Genomic DNA, 22,972 nt, shown 5'->3' on the forward strand with positions numbered 1-22,972 from the left:
TCCACGTAATTGGTATCAGGTTGACATCTGATACACGTAAAATAAACAATTGATACAATTTAAAGATATTTTATGTCAAGTGCATATCAATTTAATTTATCTTACAACGGTTAAGATTGAAATTCTTTATATTTGCTTGTTGGCAAGCTGATTTATGAACTCATTATATTATTAAAATTGACCTTAACTGCAACTTGCAAAGTAGCAGCAAAGTGGAAATTTGATGATCGGATTTTATTTCATCCTCGATAATAAAATAGAGTTTTCTGTAAAGATACATGCTCGTAGGAAGTTTTAGCAGCCTTGATCAATCCTTGTCGAGAGAATGGATGAGCCTGAAAAAACGATTTCACTCCATAACCCTCGAGTGTGCGGTGAAGATGATGAACGTTATTCCAATAAATTTTCTGCCCCCGTGGCACGTGTAGAGTTCATTTGACACCAGGAAGAACATCGCCTTTCTTCCGCGATATTCACAAGGTACTAACTTCCCCGATTTCGCTCGCAGGTCACGGTTGGACGAATCGTCGATTCAACTGCAAGTTTCGTATCGACTCGTCATCTTGTCGACGTGTTACTTACAATCCTCCATTTTCCGTTCATCGCACATCGCCTGGGTGATCCTTTCGCTAACAATGGGAATTTACGTGTAGCGAATCCGACTCACAGTGAACTTTATGCCTCCGCGTATTCGCCAGCTGCTCTCAATGCACAATGTGTGCCAAATTCGTTGTTGCGAGGGTGGGTTTCAGTTACCGTATAGAATAGCTGCAGGTGGGAACGCAGGTATTCAAGCGCTTTGCGGTGGACAGTCTGTCCTAAATTGTATAACCCCTGACCTCGTAGGTCTGCACGGATAACTAACGTCTCTCCGGGAAACTAGATACTAACTAGATCCCCGACGTCATACCTCTCAGTGTTACAGCCAACCGGTTTTGGGTTGCGAGGGAATACAATTCTCAGCTAATACGTTATAGGTAGGCTGGCTACGCCTCTCTACGCAATCTGCGCGACACAGATATTGCAATTGTCACTGTTATCCGATATTTCAATACCTCGTTGCTCAACTCTAGACTCTGATTTGTGGCTTAAAACATCACGGAATATACTCTTGACTGATAAAAACGAGATATTCTTCTCATAATTGAGATTATCACTCCACGTTATCTTTATCAGTGGAAGAAAGTCAATCGTATTATCGAGATGTGAATTAAACTTCGCACGTGCGGCTGTAGATCGTATTCGAATATTTTTTACTGTCGCAAAAAATTGCTGCCGCTTAAATTTGGTTATCGCGTGTGGTCACCCGATCAGGTGCCGCTCTTGATGGTGGAATTTAACCATATCCGAGCACTGTACCGGCGTTTCGCTTCCCCGTCCTATCGGGGTGGATTGCTTTACGCCCCGCAGCCCTAGCACGCGAGAATCCTCGAATATTTCATCGAGCGCCGTTTCAAGAGCCGAGTATGTCACATTAATCGAGTTACCGTTCGTGTGTCCACTTTGCACCAGGCACTGCGTTTCGGTGCTTAAGTTTTGAACAGAGCTTTCAAGAGCGGCGGTGCCTCATTCACAGAAATCGCAACCAAATCATTGGAACATTTATTTATCATTGGTTATGCTATTGGTTGGATAGGTCTACATCGATTTTACCGTCGAAGAATCTTGCTCAGTTATATTCACATGGAAAATATATGAACACTGCTATATTTATCTTTATTTTCAATCGTCGATTCGATGCATATAAATACATAAGCATGTACTGCTGGTGTGTACCGGTATCAGGAAAGCTCCAATCTAATTATACATTTGTCGAAATTGGAGGAAATTTCGAGGGTGCGATACTTCTTTCCATCGCGCGGTCTACAAGCAGCTTTGAAGTTAGTTTCACGCTTTGATCAGAGTCTGTCGTGGGAGGGACGGGCGGCCTGTGACGTCGAGATTAAATTTTCATTTACCCGAAAAGACAATGCGGCCACGCAATGATAAAACTCGTCTTCTGCGAGAATTTCCACGTATAACTTATGCCCGTGAAGTTGCTAGCTAAAATTGTACGAGTGTTAGAAAAGTCTTGACGTTGATCGTTTGTCAGTAATTAGCATCGAGCCTGAATGAAAACGAGTTGATTTCTGAAGTCGTTTGATAAAGGTCCTCGATGAAGTACCGCGAAAAAGTGTGACCATTTTTTGTTTACCACAAAAATAATAACCAACATCAAAGTTTGAGCAGCGACGTTGAAATCATTCACTTTCTGGGTAAACACGCGTGATGTATGATCATTCGGTAAAATTGTAATCAACGGATAACCGAAAATTTATCGTGTAGACATTTCAAGATACTGACGTCGTTCGCGGGGGATTCCATCTTTGTCAGAATATACAACTGTGAACAGCATTTCCGACGCTATCAGAATGAGTGCTAATTTACTCGTAATGTTTACGTTTCTAGAGTTCATACCTGACATAATTAAGCTAGACTAATTAGCAAATATAATATAGCAATTTTCACGACATTCAACGAATTGTGAGACATCAGTTGACGTCCCTTGCCGACATTGTGTATTACGACGACACGAATATTTCGATACAATATCTTTAAAGTTATCAATATCACTTCTCGTTTAGATATTCCCTCCTCGAGGGTTAAGAGATAAGCTGATTGCAGATTTATTCTTCGTATTTGAAAACATATACATCGTTTAAAAGCCAATTAAAGCTCAGAGTTGATATCAATTCATGACGTTAAGTGATTCTAGCGAATCCTCCAAGTCTGAGAACGAATAAGCCTCCAGATGAGCAAATTTCCGCCGCATGCTATCACGTAGTAGATGTACCCATGAGATCCTATCAGGAGTTTAACAAAGATAAAATATGTCTGCACATTTGTGCGGTCAGAACAGTGTAATTTCAAATTTTTTATTAGCGAACTGATATGAGCAGTAAAATCTCTCGGAATCAGCTTGAAAAGTAACGATATTTAGGGAATATTTATACCGGATAAAAATCTTACCTACGTAATCCAATCAACGCGGTAATAATTAACACGTCGACGAAACGAAGATCGATCGTTGTTTACAACCCATAATAATGTGGGTATTTCCCACGTGATCGTAGAAAATGAGACGCAAAGTCAATGAGTCAGACGATCGGATCTGGAAGTTTTATATGACTGATTTGTTCGGTCTAGCGGAAAGTCAGATGCGACAGGGAGAAATACGTGAGGCCGAGTCGAGTGGAAACCAGAGATTTGATCGGACAAGTTAATTTATTATATACGAGCTTCGTTCTTCTCTTGGTCTCCAATTCCTACCAAGTTGAGCGTCACCTTTAGTCGATAAGGTAATTCATATTCCTGCACAATCAAGCGTATCAATCATTATCGCAAACCTTTCTTCTCGCTTCGAGAACGAGAAAATTGGCGAGGAAAATTGCGTCAATTACCTTATAATATACTGTAATTTCGTGAATTCATTATCATCCTCACCGTGCCATTGTCTTGGCCCGTTCATTTTTGCGAGGACGTTGAAAGCGACACCCTGTAAAATTGCGGTTTCAACGACTAGGTAGTGGCCTTAGTGATCTCATATTTACCGCGCCTATACCTGGCCAGCGTGTATTTACAATGCACATTGTACACGTATGGGGGCGTCGATCCACTTGGGAGCAATATGGCTATCTTTATGGGGTGATTCGCGTAGAGGGCTGTTGAAAGATGCCAGTGCTGCAAAACTCGACGGTATTCAACATTCAACGACGCATTGAGCGGCTTCTTGAGGCATTTCTTAACAGCCTTGAGCCCACAATTTCTTGACTTTACAGGTACGCGTGTGGTTTATTTATAAAAAAAAAAAAGAAAATGTCGAAGGAAAAATACTGTACGGAACTTTCTATATCCGATTGCGAGCTGAGACTTTTAACTCGATCTGCGTGGGCTTTGATCCTTTGAACCGCGGAACCTTGCAGGTGTACAAAATGCTTCCACGTACTTTAGGTAAGGCAGTGAAACACTTATAGATAGTCGCTCTAGCTGTGAGTTCGGGCGAAAATTTCACGGTGGGACGTAGACTTCAAGAAGTACTTTGCATTTGGTTCCTCGGAGTCAGTGAGGTTTTATATAACCTCTGAGATTATATGCATCCCCGCTACGCTGCAGCAAAGGGTACCCGGGAGACCAGCAAGATACAAAAGACCGCCTTCAACCAGCTTTTGCAGAAGCTTGAAGAGAATGAGAGATGCAAATAAGCAAACCGCACTTACCGTCATGGGAGTCGTAGAGATAGATGATTTTCTTCCAGCCGTAGTATCGCACCGTGTCGATTATGGCCCGATGATAATCCGGCCGCATGCTTATCGCATAATCCAAAAATCCCGACGACGGTGTCAGCACCTGAAATCAGTCGTACAATTTTAAACAAGAATCGATTCGCCGCAGGTCAAGTATCAAGTACCCTGAAAAAAATGTTCAAATTCGAAGCAATTGCTGGTGTGAGATACACGTTTATAGTTACTCTACGTAATGTGAAATTGCAGTGCTGCACGATGCTATACATTGTTTGATATGAAATTGTCACAATTGCGCATCTATACACTGTCTGATTAACGTAAAAAGTACTTTGATTTCGTGACTGTAAGTCGTAAGAAGTAGTAAGAAGGTTTTGTATGTACGACGTGTGCTTACCTTTTCAGGGAACCAAGGCGTAACGAACGGCATCTGAAACGTATTGCTGTACGAATGGAGAGTGTCGAACGAGTCTGGACTTACGGCGCCCAGCATGGAGTAAACGCCTCTGCTGAATTGGTTGCATACTGGAATGAGTGAAGAAAAATGCATCGAAATGATAAACTGGTAAGTCTACAAATTTGAGAGTCATTGGTACATATATAATAATTATAACTACACTTGTAATACCTCAAGTATTGACTAGCAGGTATTTCTTAGAGGTTCACGCGAGCCGATTTCAATAAGTACGTCAGTTATTGACACTGGTTTGGCATTTATTTATTCGAGTGTTATAATTGGGTGGTATAATTTTAGCAGACACTTATACTTTCTTCGTTCTATGTGAAAATAAAGAACGAAGCTGCAGACTACGATACAGACGAAAATGGAACAAAGCTTTGACGCAAAACAGTCAATCGGAACAAGATGGTATACTGAATATAACATATTTCATGTTCGGCGTATTGATTAGAGAGAAATCTTTGATAGTATCTTAATAAGGATTGTTTCCAATTGTTCCATTTTGCTAGCTGAACTCACGCCGGAATCACTCTGGAATCATTTGTTCACCTCGAGTAGCGATTCTCTGCAGCTGCAACCTGATAGCAATTATGATTTAGGGGTAATTGTTGATGGATTTTTATTCGAGAACAATCGGGATAGTATAGCTGGTAGCACAGATGACAGAAAGGTAGTTTATTACGTTACTACCGAGACCTTCTACGACTAGCACTAGAGCAGAGTGGCTATGTCCAACTTGTCTCGACGGAGGAATCTGCAATCCCTGGGATTTCGTTAGGAACTCTAACTCCATCGATGTCGAAGGCGAAGGCCCCAAGATGACTGCTGCCACGGGGAAAAGTTGTGTTGGCAATAAAACTAAAATAAAAGTTTCCCAGGGATATAGGAAAGGGTGAACTTTCCACCGATTCTGCAGCACCTAGATAGCTGTGGAAACCGGGTGATGGGGCGGGGGAGCAAGAGGGGGAGAAGAAGAGTAAAACAACTAAAGGAGAAAGACAATCTTGCATGAACCGATAGCAAGTGTCTACTTGTCCCCATTTCCATTTTACCGTTCGTTCCGGCTGCCCTTTGGGGAGGAGAGAAAAGAACGACTAACGGCCTCGCGTATCGTTCAGCCAATTCGAAAAGAGAGGAGAACAATTATGCTAATTAAATCTGAAGTTGGTTCGTTACTGCAATACTCGTCGCGTGTAGCCGTGCAGGTGTATAAACGACAACAAGTGTAATTTTATAAACTTTTTCACTTTACCTCGACGGAACTCGATTACTCAAAGTAATAAAAATGTAAATTAAAATAACTCGATTCGGATGATCGATGCCCCGTGATGACTACCGGCTAAAGTTTCGGCAAAAACAGGATGTACATACATCGCTACACCGTTTCATAATCGCTGTCACTATATTCTCGTTCAACGTTGCAATCAATTTCCGTTAACCATAGTCATGTCCAGTGTAGAAATTATTCTTCCCGACAAAATTTAAGAATTATTACGATTGCCGTTATCCTGATGAATTTTTTAATCGATTCCTACACATTTTTCATTCGGTTACGAGTGAGCAATCATTCGATTAAAACATCTGCAGTAGTTATAAAGTTTTCCGAATTCACAACCATTTGGAAACGTTATACCGAGCTGGTTGTACGGAAACAGCGAATGCATGCCCATCGGAAGTTTATCGCGATGAAATAATCACCCTTCACACATGCACTGTACACGTCGCGTTGCATTTCGAGAGGGTTGCTCGTAGATACGAGTATGTATCCACCGCCGGGGTTGTTGCTTGCTACTCGAGGAGGGGGGGAAGGTGCGAGTAACCTTATCCACCAGCCGATAGCTGCTCCGGTACGTGGTCAGGGAGCAAACCAGCCGTGATGGGGTTGGTCCACGGTGGTACGAATACTGTACACGGTTCGAGGGGTGGTTATGCTACACACTCGCAGAGGTTGAACAAGGGCGCGTGCGATAGCGCTGAACTTGCGGGAAGTTAAATGGTTCGAGGAGGATGATAGTTTGCCCTCAGTTAGCCGTTTCATTCTTGGTAAATACAGAGCAACCGAACGTCACTGACCCCCCGGGCTATGATTAGATTAGTCATGGTATATGGGGGCAAAAATTAATTGAAATGTAAAAAAATCCCGACTCGAACGGCTCGCAATCCGCGATTTGACGATGTGGTTTACTAAAGAAATTTTCGCCTGTTAATGCCTAACGACAAACTCGATCATATGGATGGAATCGATCGGTGGATTAGAACGACTTCGATTCCACGCACGCTGTTGTAACGTACATACGTAATGACCGCGGCGCAATTAGCGCTCTACATTGTTTCAGATAATATTGTCATTTTAGTTGGCACCGGCTACAAACTTTGGCTATACATATACGTATATTGTTAGAGAGGCACAGAATTTACTTTGCCTGGTATATTGGCCGTGTAATATCGGACGATAACTTGGTTAGCTTGCGTATTGATAGAGTCGACAACATTGTGGACTGCGCGACAAATTTGCGCACAAACCGCGTGCAAACTTCATGCTTACTGCAGTCGGTGAATCAGCGGTAAAAGTGAGAAACTCTGAAACAAATATTTGCGTCGATTCTATCGGTCTGTTTGATTTTCCCCGTCAGATTGATTCCTCTTGTTGAACTCTTGCCTGATTATCATCACGGTTACCGCTTGAGGAAATGCAGAGAATCCTGAGAGTTCTCCGGGGATGTTTTGCATATTTCGCAATATCGGATACGAAAAATGAAGATAAAGAAGAAAAAATTTAAATAAAGAGATGAGGCTGACCAAGGTGGACCATGCGGACCATACATCAACCTGACTGGCGTCCCCGGCAACCCTGGCGTGCCCCATTATGCTTATGAATATAAGTGCCCCCTTGAGCTCCACAATGAGCTCTCTCGTAACGTCTGTCCGCCTCTCTGTACGCCTGTTCGGTATGAAACTCGAATAAAACAACTTTCCGCCGGGCAAACGGGCATAAAAGAATAATTAAAATAAAGTAGTCCATGCATAATTGCTAAGGAATTTCCACAAGGATCATAACAATGCGTGCCGCTGTCATCAACGAGAATGCGTTAGCTTTTTCTGGCAATATAAACGAAAAAAGAAATGAGGGATAAAACCGGCAGTTGGCAAGCATAAAAAGTGACAGAAAAAAGAAATCCATACCTCTCTCTCATTCTCTCTATCTCTCTCTCTCTCATTCTCTATATCTCTCTTGGTATGCTTTCGGAATCCACGGTAACTGTAAAGCTGTGATTTCCCGTCGAGATTTCACCAGAAGAGCCGGGAGAACCGTATTAATACGCCAGGTGATGGAGATGCAATGAAAGAGTGAGCAAGCGAGATGGCAAAGGGGCTGAACTGAAAAGCTACGCTGGATTAAAATTCCATTTATCTGGATGATGCCGTGAAGATTTCACTTTCAGACTGGCGCATTTTACTATTGGATCGATGAATCGCCGAGAGTTTTTCGACCCCTCACAATCAGTCTCACCGAGAACTCTTTCGTCGCCTGTATAGAGCTAGCTAAAAATCGACAACTGAGAATCCGTTATTGTATTCCCCCTTATTCTTCTCACTGTTGTTATCGCCGTTCAATTTGCTGCCAGATATGCAAATACGCATCGGCAAAGAGTGTGTACATTATATAAATATTGCAAAATTCTTTCAACCACTTCGCTGCAGTCCGTTTATGTTACCGATTCACGATCTGCAGACCTTGTTATGCATCTATCGTTTTTGTTTCATTGATCGTAAAAAAAAAAAAAACAGGATAAACACATATTTCTTTTTTCATTTCCTCAATCTCAGATATATCTAGATCTACAAAATTTCTTTCAGTTATTTTGTACATATTTTACGCCAATCCTCCTACTTCGAAAATCGGCAAAGATGAAATCTATTCCGTGTATATTCGCGCTTTTCCAGGTCATCTGAAACAGAGAATTTCATTGACTGGGATCTACGTCTCTGACTTGGAAGTACGCATATCACATCCTATTCTGCAAACTCGACTTTCGTTCGCCGTTCAGCGTCATCGCCCACAAGATTTCCACCCCCTCTTTACAGGGGAGGGAAAATGACGCGTTTTCGTCTCCTGCTCCCAGAAAGCCCACAAAAAATGGCATGAACCTGACAGTACTTGGCGCGGTAGACGTTCAGGAGCGAACGAGAGACGGGTCACGCGGTAAAGAAGACAGGTCCTTAAAAAGGACGTCGTGATCCTGATGGAGGGTCTCGCCTCGCAAAGAATACAAAAATATAACCACCCCCGGTAGAGCCAAGGTTTTTCGAAAATTCATAACTAAGTGGGGTGTGTTCCTGTATACAATATATGTATACATTCACACTTCGAAAATTCATCCCAAGAGCCTTTTGTTGCTTTAGGATCTTATCTGAGAAACGAATCAAATTGCAGTACCGTTCAACGATATTCGCAAAAATCACTTTCGGGCACGTTTTTATACGTTTAAACGTGCAGTTGAAAAAAATCTACGCTACTTATTCCTGTGATAATAATTGCAGAAATTGATTATTTACGTGCAGTCGAAAACAATGTGATGAAGTTTGATCTCTACACCAGGATAACGGAATGCGCATTACCATCGAAACAGCTGTAATATTCTGTCATGAATATCCGTTCGAAGTGAGATATGAAAAAGGGCGTTGGAAACTGAACCGTGATCCCTTCGGAGTCGTTAATCTAATCGTTGAATACTTTGACATCGATTACACGCGTTACATCACAGCCAAGCGATATCCTTTCGCCTGAAGGACTCAGCATAGTAAGTTTATTTTATTTTATTTTCTTCTCTACAAATACGGGGTTAAAGTGATCACGAAGGGGAAAAATTTGAAAAATTCAATTATCATATTTTTACACGGTTGGATAAAAGTTCCAAACAACGCGCAGTGACCTTTTTTCCCGCATCGCCTCGCAGATCGCCAGCTTTCAGCTTCTCGAATGGCACAACGTGCACGTAAATTGATGCCAAATTCGTTCATTTCAAACAGGACAACGTAAAGCAGCAGAGATGATTCTACTGCGGATCGGGTTACGTTGCATCGAGCTTCCAGCCGCACACACAATATAAGTCTAAGGCGAACTCGGGGCAGAGTACTTCGTATATGGACGATTTATTCCAACGCCGTTCGAATTTCATACTTATATATGTACAGAGAGGGTGAAGCCACCCCTTCCGACCCGGTGGTGCGAGAACAAATAGAGAAGTGCAACGGCGGATTGAAGGAGCTGCCTCGCTTTTCTTATCACGGGAAGAGTTTTCCCGCTTTGCGAGACTCGCGAGACGGGTGCAGCGCATTCGAAGCAGCAACACCCGCAGGTATATACCTACATACATAGGTACCTACCTTATACTGCGGTGTACGAGGCGAGAAATAGTCGGAGGCTTTGTCGGGGCGCAATGGCCGTGAAAACGAGCTCCTTATAAAAATGGCGCAGGGGCGAAGAAAAGGAGGAAAAACGAAATGACAAATATTAGGAGACCGCACGGGAGCCGGGTTAAGTTACTCGAGGTGGAGGGCTTACGACGGCCTCTCGACGCCGCTCGACGGTTTTCCACCGACACCCTGATGGCGTTTCTCTGTTTATCCGGTTTAACCTCTGCCTTTTGAGCCACGATGCCATTGAGCCAGTTTCATACCTTTAAAATTCCTTCAACCCGGCTGCACTTCTCCGTTTCGCGCAGAAAGGAAGTTGAATGAAATTTAAGGAAGAAAAAAACGAAGGGAAAACGGACGGCGGGAAAACCTGAAAACTATTCAACATTTTTCACGATATCGTCGTTGCAGCTGTGGCCATATTAACTTTGGCGAGGACAAAATAAGAGAACTCTCAATGCGATTGCGCGCGGAGACAGTGAATTCGATGAAAAGAAGAAGAGGACAATCCAGAAATACATTTTATACAGTACATACCTCGGTATACAGCACCAACAATTGATTCAGCCGAAAATGCAGCTGCCTCTAAAACTTTGCGGACGAGAAACATAGAAAACTTCCCGCTCGTTTCAACTGTGCATTCCGCATACGGACATATATTTTTTTTTTTCATCCCTCTCTTTTTTCGTTCTTCTTTGACTCTCCTTTTCATACTTACGAGCCTGTTTACTGCAATTTTTGAATAGGATTGCATTCGCATACTTGGCCGAAATATCCATTTCTATTTACTATCTTATTTCTCTGCATTTTCATCGTTTTACTGGAAAAGTATAGGAAAGGTTGATACGAACGTAGTCACAAGCGGAAAACTCAGAACATAAAAAAATGGATGAGGTAAAAAATAAAAATCCCGACTTCGTCCAACTCGGGGTGGCCGCACGCAATTTTAACTCAAACACGTTTTAACGCACCTCAACTTTTCCAATTTATTTCGTTTGGTACATAGATAACCGGGTTCCTTTTTTTTTATTACCGTTCGTTTCTTTTTATTCGAAACAAGGTGCCAATTTTTTGATTGAAGTTTGAAATAATCATTGCCTTTTATAAACGAGTTTCATTCAAGCTTCTAATCTATTGATCCTATTGTGAAAATGAACAGTCAGCCTAGGAAGGATCGAACACTGCGACAATGGCTTTTGTTTGGTTACCGTTACAATTGAAAGAACGGCTAGCCATTAGCTGCAGTCCGGCGTTGGAAACGTGATAGTTTTTTCGATGGAGTATCAGGGCAGGAAAATCCGTCATCTGTATTTCAGAGGAATGGATAAAAAAAAATGAAGGGATAATAATTGGAGAAAAATTCTCCGCTATATAACACATTAGAGGTGGAATCTATCCGATGAAAATATGAAGGGAATAACCGAAGCGTAGAGAGACTTCATGTACGATATAATTAGAATTTGAAAATCGAATCAACTTTTCTCGAATTGTAAAAAGAATTATAAGAGAACCAACCGGAAATCCTTACAGCCTGGGGTTAAATCGTTATCGTTTATACGCGTATAGAATATATGCATACGTAATCACCGTTATTCGGTGCACGGGCGAAATATATTCTGTGACGAATGACCTGATTCAACGATGAGAATAGGAAAACAAAGAAGATTCAAATTTAAATTTAAATACGTATCCCGATTCATTAAACCTTTTCAAGATCGAGCTGCGTGAAATACGCCGCGTATGTCAGCCGCAGACATTTGGGGGATAAAAATTTTATACCGAGGCAAGCAAGCGGACGTGTGTCGTCCCTGTTTGTCTGGCGTCCCTGAACCGCGAGAATATACACTGGCGAATATCCTGGAGGTAATCCTTCAGGATGTATCTGAATGTATGTACATAAATATACATGTATATAGTGTATATGTGTATGTATATAGGTATATATACCCTGGTTTGATTCGCGGAGAAATTCAAGGGGTCCTCAGTCGGCTGATTAGGTTGCGGCGAAGCAGGTTGCAGGCTCTGCGGCCGCGACGAAGTCCGGCTAGAAGGGGGATGGATTTCTGACCAAAGGGCCGAACTTGTAGAGGAAAGGGATAAGGGACAAACCAACCTCTAATTCCGGGGACCTCGATTCAAGTCGTGCCAAACCCTTGACGGTAATAGGGAATTGCTGCTTAACCCTGCAGCCTTCCGCGTTGTTCGCAGGGAAGGACGATTACGTATCGAGGGAAGCAAATTGTATACCTGTATATAATTATATATGTACACACCGACTGTACAGAGGTATACCTTATACCGTTGAGAAAATTTGATCTGGTCTAAAATACGCGATAATGAACCGCTGCGCCGCAGTTTATAGTCCGTTCGCCGGACAACTTCACCCTCCGGGAAGGTAGCTAGCGTATCAATAAAAGCCCGCAATCAAGGATAATCTGACGAATGCGGGAAGATATAAATTGCAAAATTGGAATTCTAGTGCAGAGTGACTTTAGGAGCGGAGGGGGATATTCTATTCCTCAGTTCGCAACGAGGTTATGTTGTTCCCTTCAGCTTCGCGGCTTTTTCCCGGCTTCTCTTATCCTTTGATTCTTTCGGCGTCGCCTCTCCGGCCTTGTCTTCCCAAAGGGACAAAATTGGATTTGTTGGCTCACCCGTGCAAAGGACTTTACATCTTGGCGACCGCCGGGATCGCACGTCCCGTGCCGCCCCACCTTGTGAGGGTAGCGAGAAATGCATAAACTCAAAGGCGAGAGATTCTGTCTCAGGTTCTCTGGACGCGGGATCAATCGACGAACTCGAGGAAATTGGAAGTTAGCCATCTTCGCGAAAGCCTTCTTTTTCCCCCTGCAATACCTTCTACCTTCAAGGAGTGATGACAAGTGCAGGCGGGCCTTTTTGCCGCCCGAACGAATGAGAAAATTGAAAAAATAACACATACACCCCGCGATTCGAGCTGGCTTTTTGAAAGATTTTTCTTCCTTATAACCGTTGCTGATATCTATACCTAAGAAATTTTTGAGTCTGTAAATTGAACTTATCCGTTCGAGTTTTTTTTTTTAGCACAGACATAAATGTCCTCAATAACGATTCGGAGCGTCTCAAGTACTTCCGGTTGGGAAAACGAATGTTTAAAATTAGTCCGCGGATTCTCAGCAACAAAATACTTTTTCGTTATCATTGCCGAATGCCCGATACACGGAGTCGAGCCGGAATGAATGCGGAACGTGGGTAACCGTGCGGTGCAGGACGCGAGTGTCAGGCCGAGACTAATCAGACGGCGGGGAGGACGCGGGGCGCGAGGAAGGTCCTTCCAATAGGATTAACCCTCGTCCGGTTAATCCTTTTATTGGGGCGGAAATCCTGTCACGGGACACGAAAGGGCCGCGAGAACCCCGCTCGGCCTTCCCGGATTCACCGATTCCAAAAGAGATTGCAATCTCCTAAACGGCAACCGATGCGTGCCCCTCTATATTTCTACCTTTAGCTTCGACTGTACCTTGGCGTTGTTGATCACTCTAAACGAAATTCAACGCCGCCTATACATCTTCCGGCCACCGAAAGCTCGGTGCACTTGACAGAATCATAGATATTTCAACTATTTCCACAATTAATATTATTACAAAGGATGCAGAAATCATCCGTTTTGCTTCCCTTTTCTGATGTAGTAATTGTCATAGATAAAAAACGCACAAAAGTTTTCATGTGTCAAAAAATATGAGCAAGGCTGCTGTGTCGACCAACATTATTGGAAAAACAGACTTGTTTTAGACTTTAAACTGTTAACACGCATTTCCCAATACAAGCATTATTTCCTATCTTTTAATTTCGCTGCCTGTTAATTCACTTCAAGTTTATCGATCCAGCGCGCGATCTTTAACACGAGTATCAGCAGGAATACTCGCTCTCGGGATCCGTTGCGATCCGACCGTCACAATATATTTCCATCGAGAATTAGTACCAAGTTTTTACGCGTCTGACGGATTTCAAGTTCTAACTACTTCATTGCTCGAACGAGGAGTTTTGTACAAAACTCATAGTCAAAGCTAAAAGTTCTAACACGTCTACATACCTACTGTTTCGCAGAAAGTACCTGGTTCAGTATAGAATCCGCATTCGCAAAATTATCACCGTCCAAATTTCGTATCATCTATACACGTCCATTGGTTTGCGGAAGCCGTGAATCCCGGGTTTTGGAGAGGGTGGGATACCATTAGCATTATTAAAAGCCTCTCAGTCTTGCGACGCTCGGTGGGCACGAGACATTTTTAGGCTCCGGTCGAGAGAAGAGGGGAAAAAACACCTTTACTTGGTCGTAACTGCTGGTTACCACATCTCTTTATGCTCGGAATGTTGTTTCGCGACTGGTGGAACTCCGCGATGCTCGAAAAGGGATGAAGGTGTGTTGTTTTTTTTTTTTTTGCTTTTGTTTTTTTCTCAACCGCTTCTCGCGACAGGAACTTTCTCACCAAGTTTTAATTTGCCTCTCGTTCAAACGGGGGTTACACGACGGGGGAGGCAGTGAAAGAAACGGAATAAAAGGTACCAGGCGAAAAGAGGCGAAGAAAGAAAAGAAGATCAGTGAGATGCGAAGTACCTCATGTCGGTACCGTTTTTTCATGATGAAAACTTTTCCCTCGCGTTGTTTCGTTCCCGCTTTCATTTTGCAGAGCAGCCCTTTTTCATTCATTCCGCACAATCGGTGCAACTCACAAGGAGAGGATCAGACCTCCGGATCGCAGATTCTACTGAATACTCCTAGGGGTATTTCTTCGACCCACAATATGGAGCTTCTGATGCGTAGTTTCATCCATTGGCCTGTCCTTCGCTCGGTTAACAGTATATCAGGCTTTTGAAAATCCTCGGATTATACTTAGTCATGGCTCTGAAATAAAAATAAAATAATAACCGTTCACACTTCAATGAATGTGAACTTGTCATGAAAACTTTGAAAGAGGACGATGAAAATGAACAATTCAGGAAAAAATACTGCTGATATAATCAATTTTAACGAATGAAACTACCCATCGGAAGATCCATGTTTTGGGACAAAGAAACATCCTTTCAAATTTTGAATGCCAAGGACAAGCGGGGTTTCACATTTCGCGTATGACTGCAGCTAATGCAGCTACTGTGCGATTCTCGGCGAAATGGCGCTCGGCTCGGCTCTGCTTGACTCAAAATACTTTTATTGGCGGGCAGGACGGTGAATTTATTCAACCCATTCTCAGCCGAAGCTGCTGCTTCCTCGAGAGTCGAAATGCCGTGGAAACTTCTCGACTTGTCAGTCTCGTATTGTCCCACGCTGCGGCCTTACCGCATTTGCATTTTCGCTCAGTTGCCTTATCTCAAGTTACTAGCGCAGTTTTAGAGCTCACCGAAGTGGGAAAATCAGTACCGAGCATTTTGGTGAGGAGCAACATGGCGCCGCGAACTCATGCGGGTAGTTCTGTGCGAGGAGAAACTTGTCATACTCCTGAGTAACAGTGCCAAAGTGTCGGGAAATACTTCCTGCCTTGAAGGAGACAGAAGGAAAGTAGCTACGGTGAAAAAAATATGACGCGGAAAAGTAGGAGGGAAATTGCGTCTCTTTGAAATCCTCAGATAATGAGAGACGCTGTAGGAAAAAGATTACAGGGGAAGAAAGAGAGAATAGAATAGCATCCAATGGAATAGAATTTTATTACCTACCATGGGACAGTGCCCCCTAGGTGACGTCACAAAGGTACATAATTCACGAAATTCACGAATTGACAAAATAAATATACGAAAAAATTTAACAAAGCGTGAATCCCAAATAATATTTGAAGATATTGTGTAGTAATATAATATGCCATATTCGAAATAAACAAGGACTAAATAGTGAAATTAGAGAGAGAGAGATAGATAGATAGATGTGGGATTTTATTATGTCTTGGCCCAATGAGGCCTTTTGGCAAGTAAACATCAGTAAAGACAGGTAGTACAGAATAACCCAAGAGTACAAGACAGAGAAAGAGAGAGAGAAAGAGAGACGCAGTGAAGACTTGGAACGTCGGGGTGGGAAAAAAGACATCGCAAGACACTTGGTTTTCCGTTTCCGGTGAAATTACGCTTCCCACTCTTCGGCTCGTTCTCGTACAACACATTTCAGTAAATTACGAGTGCAACAATATACATCTGGGCAGCTCCTTCTGCTCCATGGCTGCATCCCTGCGTGACTGCATATTTCTGACTTTAGCCAGCTAGCGTAGCACGCGTTGCATCGAGCCCTCGGTTCATCTGCCTGCGGGGGTCGGGGATGTAATTTTGCTTTTAGACGACAGTCGGAAAGGGAAGGAACCCGTATAATATCCACTTACCTTTTTTCCATTGGTTTATTTTCCCCTTTTCTTCTCCCTCTCTCTCTCTCTCTCTCTCTGTCGTCCATATTTCAGGTTTTCATTTCGTTTTATTTTATTTTTTTTATTGTTCCTTTTGTTTTTTTACTTCGACTTTTTTTTTTATTCTTTCTTTGCTTTTCTTTTCACCGCTGTACAGCCGAGCAATATTTCACTGCGTTTTGTTAACCTTTTTCCAGCGCGCTTCCGGGCAGGAATAAAAGTAATTTTACTTTCTAATAGCCAAGTCGTGGCGCTGGGAGTTTCCTTGCTGTCACTGCCGTCGGGGTACTTGATGTCGTGACATTCCCACGCGCAAGGCGCACTATCTATCTAACTACCCCTGCGAGACTATGCCGCATTATAACATCTGAGCGCAATTCCTCCCTACCTTTTCCTTCTTTCCCGTTTTTGTATGCCATTTCTTTTTATCACCACGAAAATGTCTGCTTTTCAAGTGGACGAGGTCGACTACCTTCCTCGCTTTTCTGCTTGATACAGGATTGGGGTTGGCGGAATGGGTTTTGAGAAAGTTAAAGACAGTCTATATAATCTATATATAATAATGAAAAAAAAAATTAAAAAATTTGGCCTGAATTTGTGTGAAGATTGTTATGTATTACAATAGATCGATTAAACTACGCTAGACTGACGGTTGGTTTTTTTATTAGCCATGAGAAGAAAATTTTCTGCTACACGATAGGCAAAATGCAACTTGCAATGCGACACAAAGTGAAATTGAAATAATTTCTAAGCTAAACTAGGAGTACTAAAATTTTGTTGAACTCTGTCACGTACGCGTTGGGGCCCGTTTCATTGGGTAGTATGTACCTACGGGGTTGTAAATTTGTCGACCAATTAACTTTAACGAGGAACTTATGAAAATGCTGGGCAAAACACTTTCTCGTAACAGAAGAGTCCCCGATCCTACCGGTCGGTCCTCGACCAGCCTGAATCACCCTTTTCTACCGTTTCGATGGCCATTTTCGGTACCGTCGACTAGGCTTTACAGGCGTGGCTGTGGAATTCGAGCATTGGAATTCATGTGGAGACATTCGCGGGCAGTTTCTAATGACCGCGGACAAAAAGCTCGCGAAGAAGAGACCAGGCCCTCAGGATCAAGAGCTATGAATACATAGCAGGGAGGATGACCTGGTTTATATTTAGGAGTGAGAGGTGGAAGTTCTAATCACCAGGGAAACATTTTAATTATTACTGGGAAGAGGGTATCAAAATTTAACTTCGAAGAAAACGCTATTTTTCCATCACTTTCCGCACAGCGATGAATCAATCCCATTGTCACCCAGCTGCGGGCGAAAAGTAATACGAAACTCGAATTTCTCCCGAGAATTTTATGTTACGGTACACTTGGTCTGTCAGCCAGCCCCCCAACATCACTCTTGACGTTTGAAGTTGATACACTCACGAGATGTCTCAGTGGCCGGGCTGATTATATCGGTTATTTGAAGAGAAACGTGTACATTCGGTAAACCTTGGAGAGACACGGGTATCTTATTCATTCTACAACGGAATGACACGGTATCACGCACTGTTGGCTCCGTTTTGGCTTTGTCGGTGGTTATACACCGTGAAAAAGCTCGTGCGTTTTTTTTTTCCCTTGAAGTAATCAAATAAGGCGAATGAAATTTGGCAAACTTAGGATCGTATACTTCAAGGGCCAATTATGTCGAACTCAGCCTTGGCTACAGCTCGACTCACGAGCCACTTATGTGTGTACAACTCGAAAATCGAGTCGCGTATAAGTATGACGTCGACAGTTTTTATTGTCACATCCTGTGTATCTTCGGTTAGGTGGTTTATTTTACGCTTAACTTTACTATGATACGTAAATTCGAGCTTCAGCTCCGTTAAGGCCTTGGGTACGTCTAGCAGCGCCAAAAATGCGCTAGGAGAAAATTTTTTTTTAGTAAAGATAACAATAGAAATTAATAAACATAAATATTACACTTTCTTTATTGGTATGTAAACTTTATAAAGAATTATATTTTATTTTATTCTTACGAAAATTGCTGTATAAAAAATCACGTGATCCACAACTCTAAGAAAAAAAAGTTACTCCACGGTTGACGTTATATCTCCGGTGAACGTTCATCGATCTGCAAAATTGAAAAAAATTCTTGTAAACTAAAGTTGTAGTTATAGTCTGTCGAGTCGGAATTTTGAATTTCGAAAAATTTAGCAATTTATGGCAGTTTGTGCGTTTTACGTCATAAATTTTACACTTTAATTATATTTATAAAATTTTTAAATCAAAATATCAAAAATCCGACTTGACAGACTATAGAGAAAGCTATAAAAAAATCGGATGAAAAAATATTAAAAACTGTACGAATCATCATGTCGACCGTGTCGGGAAAAATAGTTTCGAGAATAACGCGTTTCAAGTTTTAAATGCGTTTTGCTCGAAGTCGCGTGCAGCTAAAGCAAGAACTTTCTGAATATTTTTATGTGTTTTGTAAACTTACGTTTCATCTCCCATTACGGCTTCGTATCGTATGCCTTCCTTGTCGGTATTTAACTATTTTTGTTTACTTTTTTCACAGTCACATTTTATACCATAACTTTGGATCTATGGAGAATTTTTGCAATCGCATCTCACAGAAATAAGTCTAAAATATAAAGAAAAACAATTTGTTAAAAAAAAAATGATTTTTCGAAAATTCTGAACGTATGTAAGGCCTTAACGTCGACGTCGAAACTATGCAGTGAAGTATTCTTGGACAGTAGCATGGGGGCCTGGCGAACCGCGATGATACCCTCATCACGGCATTAACGACGAGGTGTAATTTTAACGACGTGTAAAATATCTCGAAAGCGCCATCGAGCCGACGATCAATTTTAAGTTCAACAAACGAGTTTCCAGTGACAAGCTTTTGGATTCTCGAAGGGTCTCGGCTGACAGCGAACGATGCAGTGAATAATAAATGGAATAATAGATCGCACGCCACGCCAAACTCTGCACGGAATCCTGAAACAATACCCTCACGGCTCCTGTTTAGTGTAACGGAGTTTCGGCACCCGAGTTTATGTACCGACCGTTTTTCACACAAGTTTGACGTCGATGGCTGGACCGTCGCGAACCCTGCGCGTACAACGCGTTCCCTGGGTTTCCTTACGGTTTCGGAGTTTTTCACACGCGGAATAACAATAAGAGGCAAAGTATTAGCGAGAAAAAGAGGGAGGAATGAGAGAGAGAGAGAAAGAGAGAGAGAGAGAGAGAGAGAGAGAGAGAGAGAGAGAGAGAGAGAGAGAAAGAGAAAGATAAAGAGGGCGAAAGGAGTAAGGAAGGGAGAGGAAAACCCGACGAGGGTCTTAAGCAGTTCTAATTAAAAGCAATGGAAATTGATCACTCCCAGAGAACTTTACAATCATCAATATTAATTACACCGTTCGACTACGTACAAATTTACAAACTTCTCAAGAACCTCGGAGTTTGATCGGTTAGTCGAGCCACGGAATGTAGTTCAAGTCAAAAGCCGATATAGCAGCTCACTCGCGGGGCCCGGGAATAGCAGTGTTTGACTTTGGTTCCCGTTCCCTGTTTCTCTTAATTGAGGCCGGAGTTTGCCTTGTTGCGATTATTACTCAGCAATTCTCCCGCTCCAAACAGCTGATTCGAATTATTCATTCTCGCGATCGTCGCCGTCATCCACATATTATTTTCAAGTCTTCACCCGCAGATTGATTTTCCAACTTTTTCTTTAAAACCGTTTGCCCTTGATTTTCCTACCACTATCATTGTCAAAATCGTGCAGAAATGCTGTAAAAAATTCCTGTACCAACGACAAGAGTCGGCTTCTTATTATAGATCATAATAAATTTTTGCTAACGTGGAAATAAATCAAGGGATGAAAATAGAGCTCTGTTTGACCGAGGTGTGTATGTATAACGCTAACGATATTCTCTCCAGACTGTCTCGCCTCTGGCTCTATAACTGCACGGTTCGTCAACTTTCGTCTCTTTTCATCGGATCGTTATTACGTGCCACAGTCTCTCGACCTCGCCAGCCAGCCACCCTTCCCTTCTGGTTCCACCGTATTTTTTCTTCCCTTTTTCTCCTTCTTACTTTTTCTTCTCCTTCTAGCGCGCCCCTCTTCACACACGACGTTCTCGAAGGGGTGAAGATTTTTAAGGGTGGCTCTCGCGGGTGCTGTTAGCTATGCGGTTCACTTCCATGAACCCGAGGGCGCGGTACATCCGCACCTATATGTATACGTATACCTGCGCATACGTATACGTATAAAATAGGGGCGGGTACCTACCGGTGAGTATTTGTGACGCAGACAGTATATAACTATCTACCACGTAGCCAACTACCCGTGGCTACTTAGCAGCCCCTACGATGACAACCCTTGTCGTCCCAGCGCCTTCCGTCGCGTCGGTTGTCCTAACTAATATTGGGCTTGTGGAGAAGACGACGCGCGACGATCCGTCTGCTTCGTCAAGGTAAATCGGTCGCTTTGTTTGCTCGTTAGGCTGAACCTCATCTTTCTCGCTCTTACCAGCTGTTAGCAAACAAACCAGCTCTCATTTTATTGTAGATGACTTCACATTGTTACAAATTTCACTCTGTGTTCTACTGGAAATAATACGTTTATCAAAGTTTACTGAATTCGTCTGCTCGTGTTCGAAAATCATTCAATTTGTATTTTATTATTTTACTACAAAAGTTCGTTTCGCGCGGTTTAATGTCGGCTCATATTTTCCTCAGTTTTTTATCATGTTCATAATTTTTTTTCCGAAAAACTGACCAAGATTGAACTCTGCATTTAGAAAATATCTACACATCTACGTTGCAACTTGACCGGCATAGGCGAATATATGAATTTTTATTTTGTTATCCTATTTCTTCCTTGATGTTTTTTATTATTCACTCCGCTGCTCCCGCCGTGAATTACTTTAGCGAAAGTATAATAAATTGAAACGAAACTCCGGAAAAGTGCGAGATGATTAAAAACTTGGAAATAACACGGAATGGCGTATCAGCTATTCCCTCGACCTAATTAAAAAGTTTAAATCGAAAACATAATATCCTTACTCCTCATCAATCCGTACACACCTACGCATTACCCGTCATACACTGCATTGCATATACATACGTAATACAATATGTATAATCCATGTATCTCGCGAGTGGCGCGAAGATGAGTAGCCGAAATACGTTCCTGGTCCTCAGCTTTAGCTGGTAGTGCTACTGCTAAACTTTAACCAACTCTTGCTTGGCAGACAATGCCGAGGGATGTGCTACTGAGAAATGGCAATCGGAAATGACGTACGCCTTGCTAGCTAGTGGCAGTACTTCCATGCCGCCATGCCACCATCCTCCACCCCCGACCCGAGTCTCTCCATCCACCCGTCATTCCATGGAACAAATAGCCTCCGTAGTTGAGGCTTCTCTGCAATGATGCCGTACGGCTCCTTGTTGGTGATAATCACTTACAGGCAAAAGCTGCACTCCAAGATTTGATGGGCTTTGAGAAATTCAACTCGACGGTTACGCTACGTGGTTCACTATGGTTGTTACCTGAAAGCGAATATTCTCTCTCTATCTAATACAATCCCCTTGTGAAATCAGGGAACCTTGATCCAGCTTCGTATCGCAATAAACGCACAGTACCAAATCGCGATCATGACAATGGATCACGCGAGTTCTAGTTCAATCTATTTCGAACTTTTATCTATCGGGATACCAAGACGCCCTACCGCCTTCGGATTCTCAAACTCTCAAAGTCAAAATCACGAGTTCGAGGTAACTAATTCAAAATTAAATGTACTGATTCGAATGAAACTAGTACAGTAATAATTATAGTAATCTTTTCATTCTGAATCCACAGTTTTCAACCACTTTCGTGAAATATTCACACATTCTACGTGAACTTTGCACGTGCGAATAGCACGAGCTTCACTTTGCTTTGCCAAAGTTTTTATCCCTGCAAACGAGCAAAGACGTTAGGTGCCCATAACCTTCCTTTACAAACGGTGAAACTTAAGGCTAACCGAAATACATATATATCTCGTGAGTGGTGAGAAAATTTTTCAGTGTTCGACTACAGTTACATGCAAATCGAGCTGTGAAAAACGAAAACAACTAAGAAATAGCACGCAGTATCCGTCCCCCAGCGAAATCGGGAGTCCGCGGGATACCGTTGGTTAAAAAATTCGAAGACTGCCTAAGGATCGGAAGAAAATTGCTATGAGAAGTCGTACGCAGAATCGGCTCGGCGAAATCATCCAACGTCATATCCCAGCTCGAGTCTGTGAATGCACGAGGCATTCAATAGTCAATGAAGTCAGTAAAGTCGATATGTAATTGCCCCTTGCAATATAGGCGAATAAGAGCCGGAGTTCGCCAGCTTATTCGAACCAAGGGTGAGTCTCTCGCACGTCGAGGCACTGGATAAACCGGCGTGAATCGAACCTCTGGATTCATCTCG

At 42.5% G+C, this 22,972-nt stretch overlaps 1 protein-coding gene across 2 annotated transcripts in view; it reads right to left on the reverse strand.

The window, feature by feature from the left end:
• The window catches only part of LOC124405557 (glutamate receptor 1), a 150,206-nt gene that overhangs the window by 33,494 nt on the left and 93,740 nt on the right, over positions 1–22,972 (reverse strand). For both annotated transcript variants that reach the window (XM_046880570.1, XM_046880571.1), the window contains exons 3-4: positions 4,678–4,805; positions 4,257–4,386 (exon numbers count right to left, since the gene is read on the reverse strand). In XM_046880570.1, the coding sequence (XP_046736526.1) occupies positions 4,257–4,386; positions 4,678–4,805 (258 nt within the window). The remainder of the gene's footprint in view (positions 1–4,256; positions 4,387–4,677; positions 4,806–22,972) is intronic.

This window comes from Diprion similis, chromosome 4 (assembly GCF_021155765.1).
Source record: "Diprion similis isolate iyDipSimi1 chromosome 4, iyDipSimi1.1, whole genome shotgun sequence".
NCBI lineage: Eukaryota > Metazoa > Arthropoda > Insecta > Hymenoptera > Diprionidae > Diprion > Diprion similis.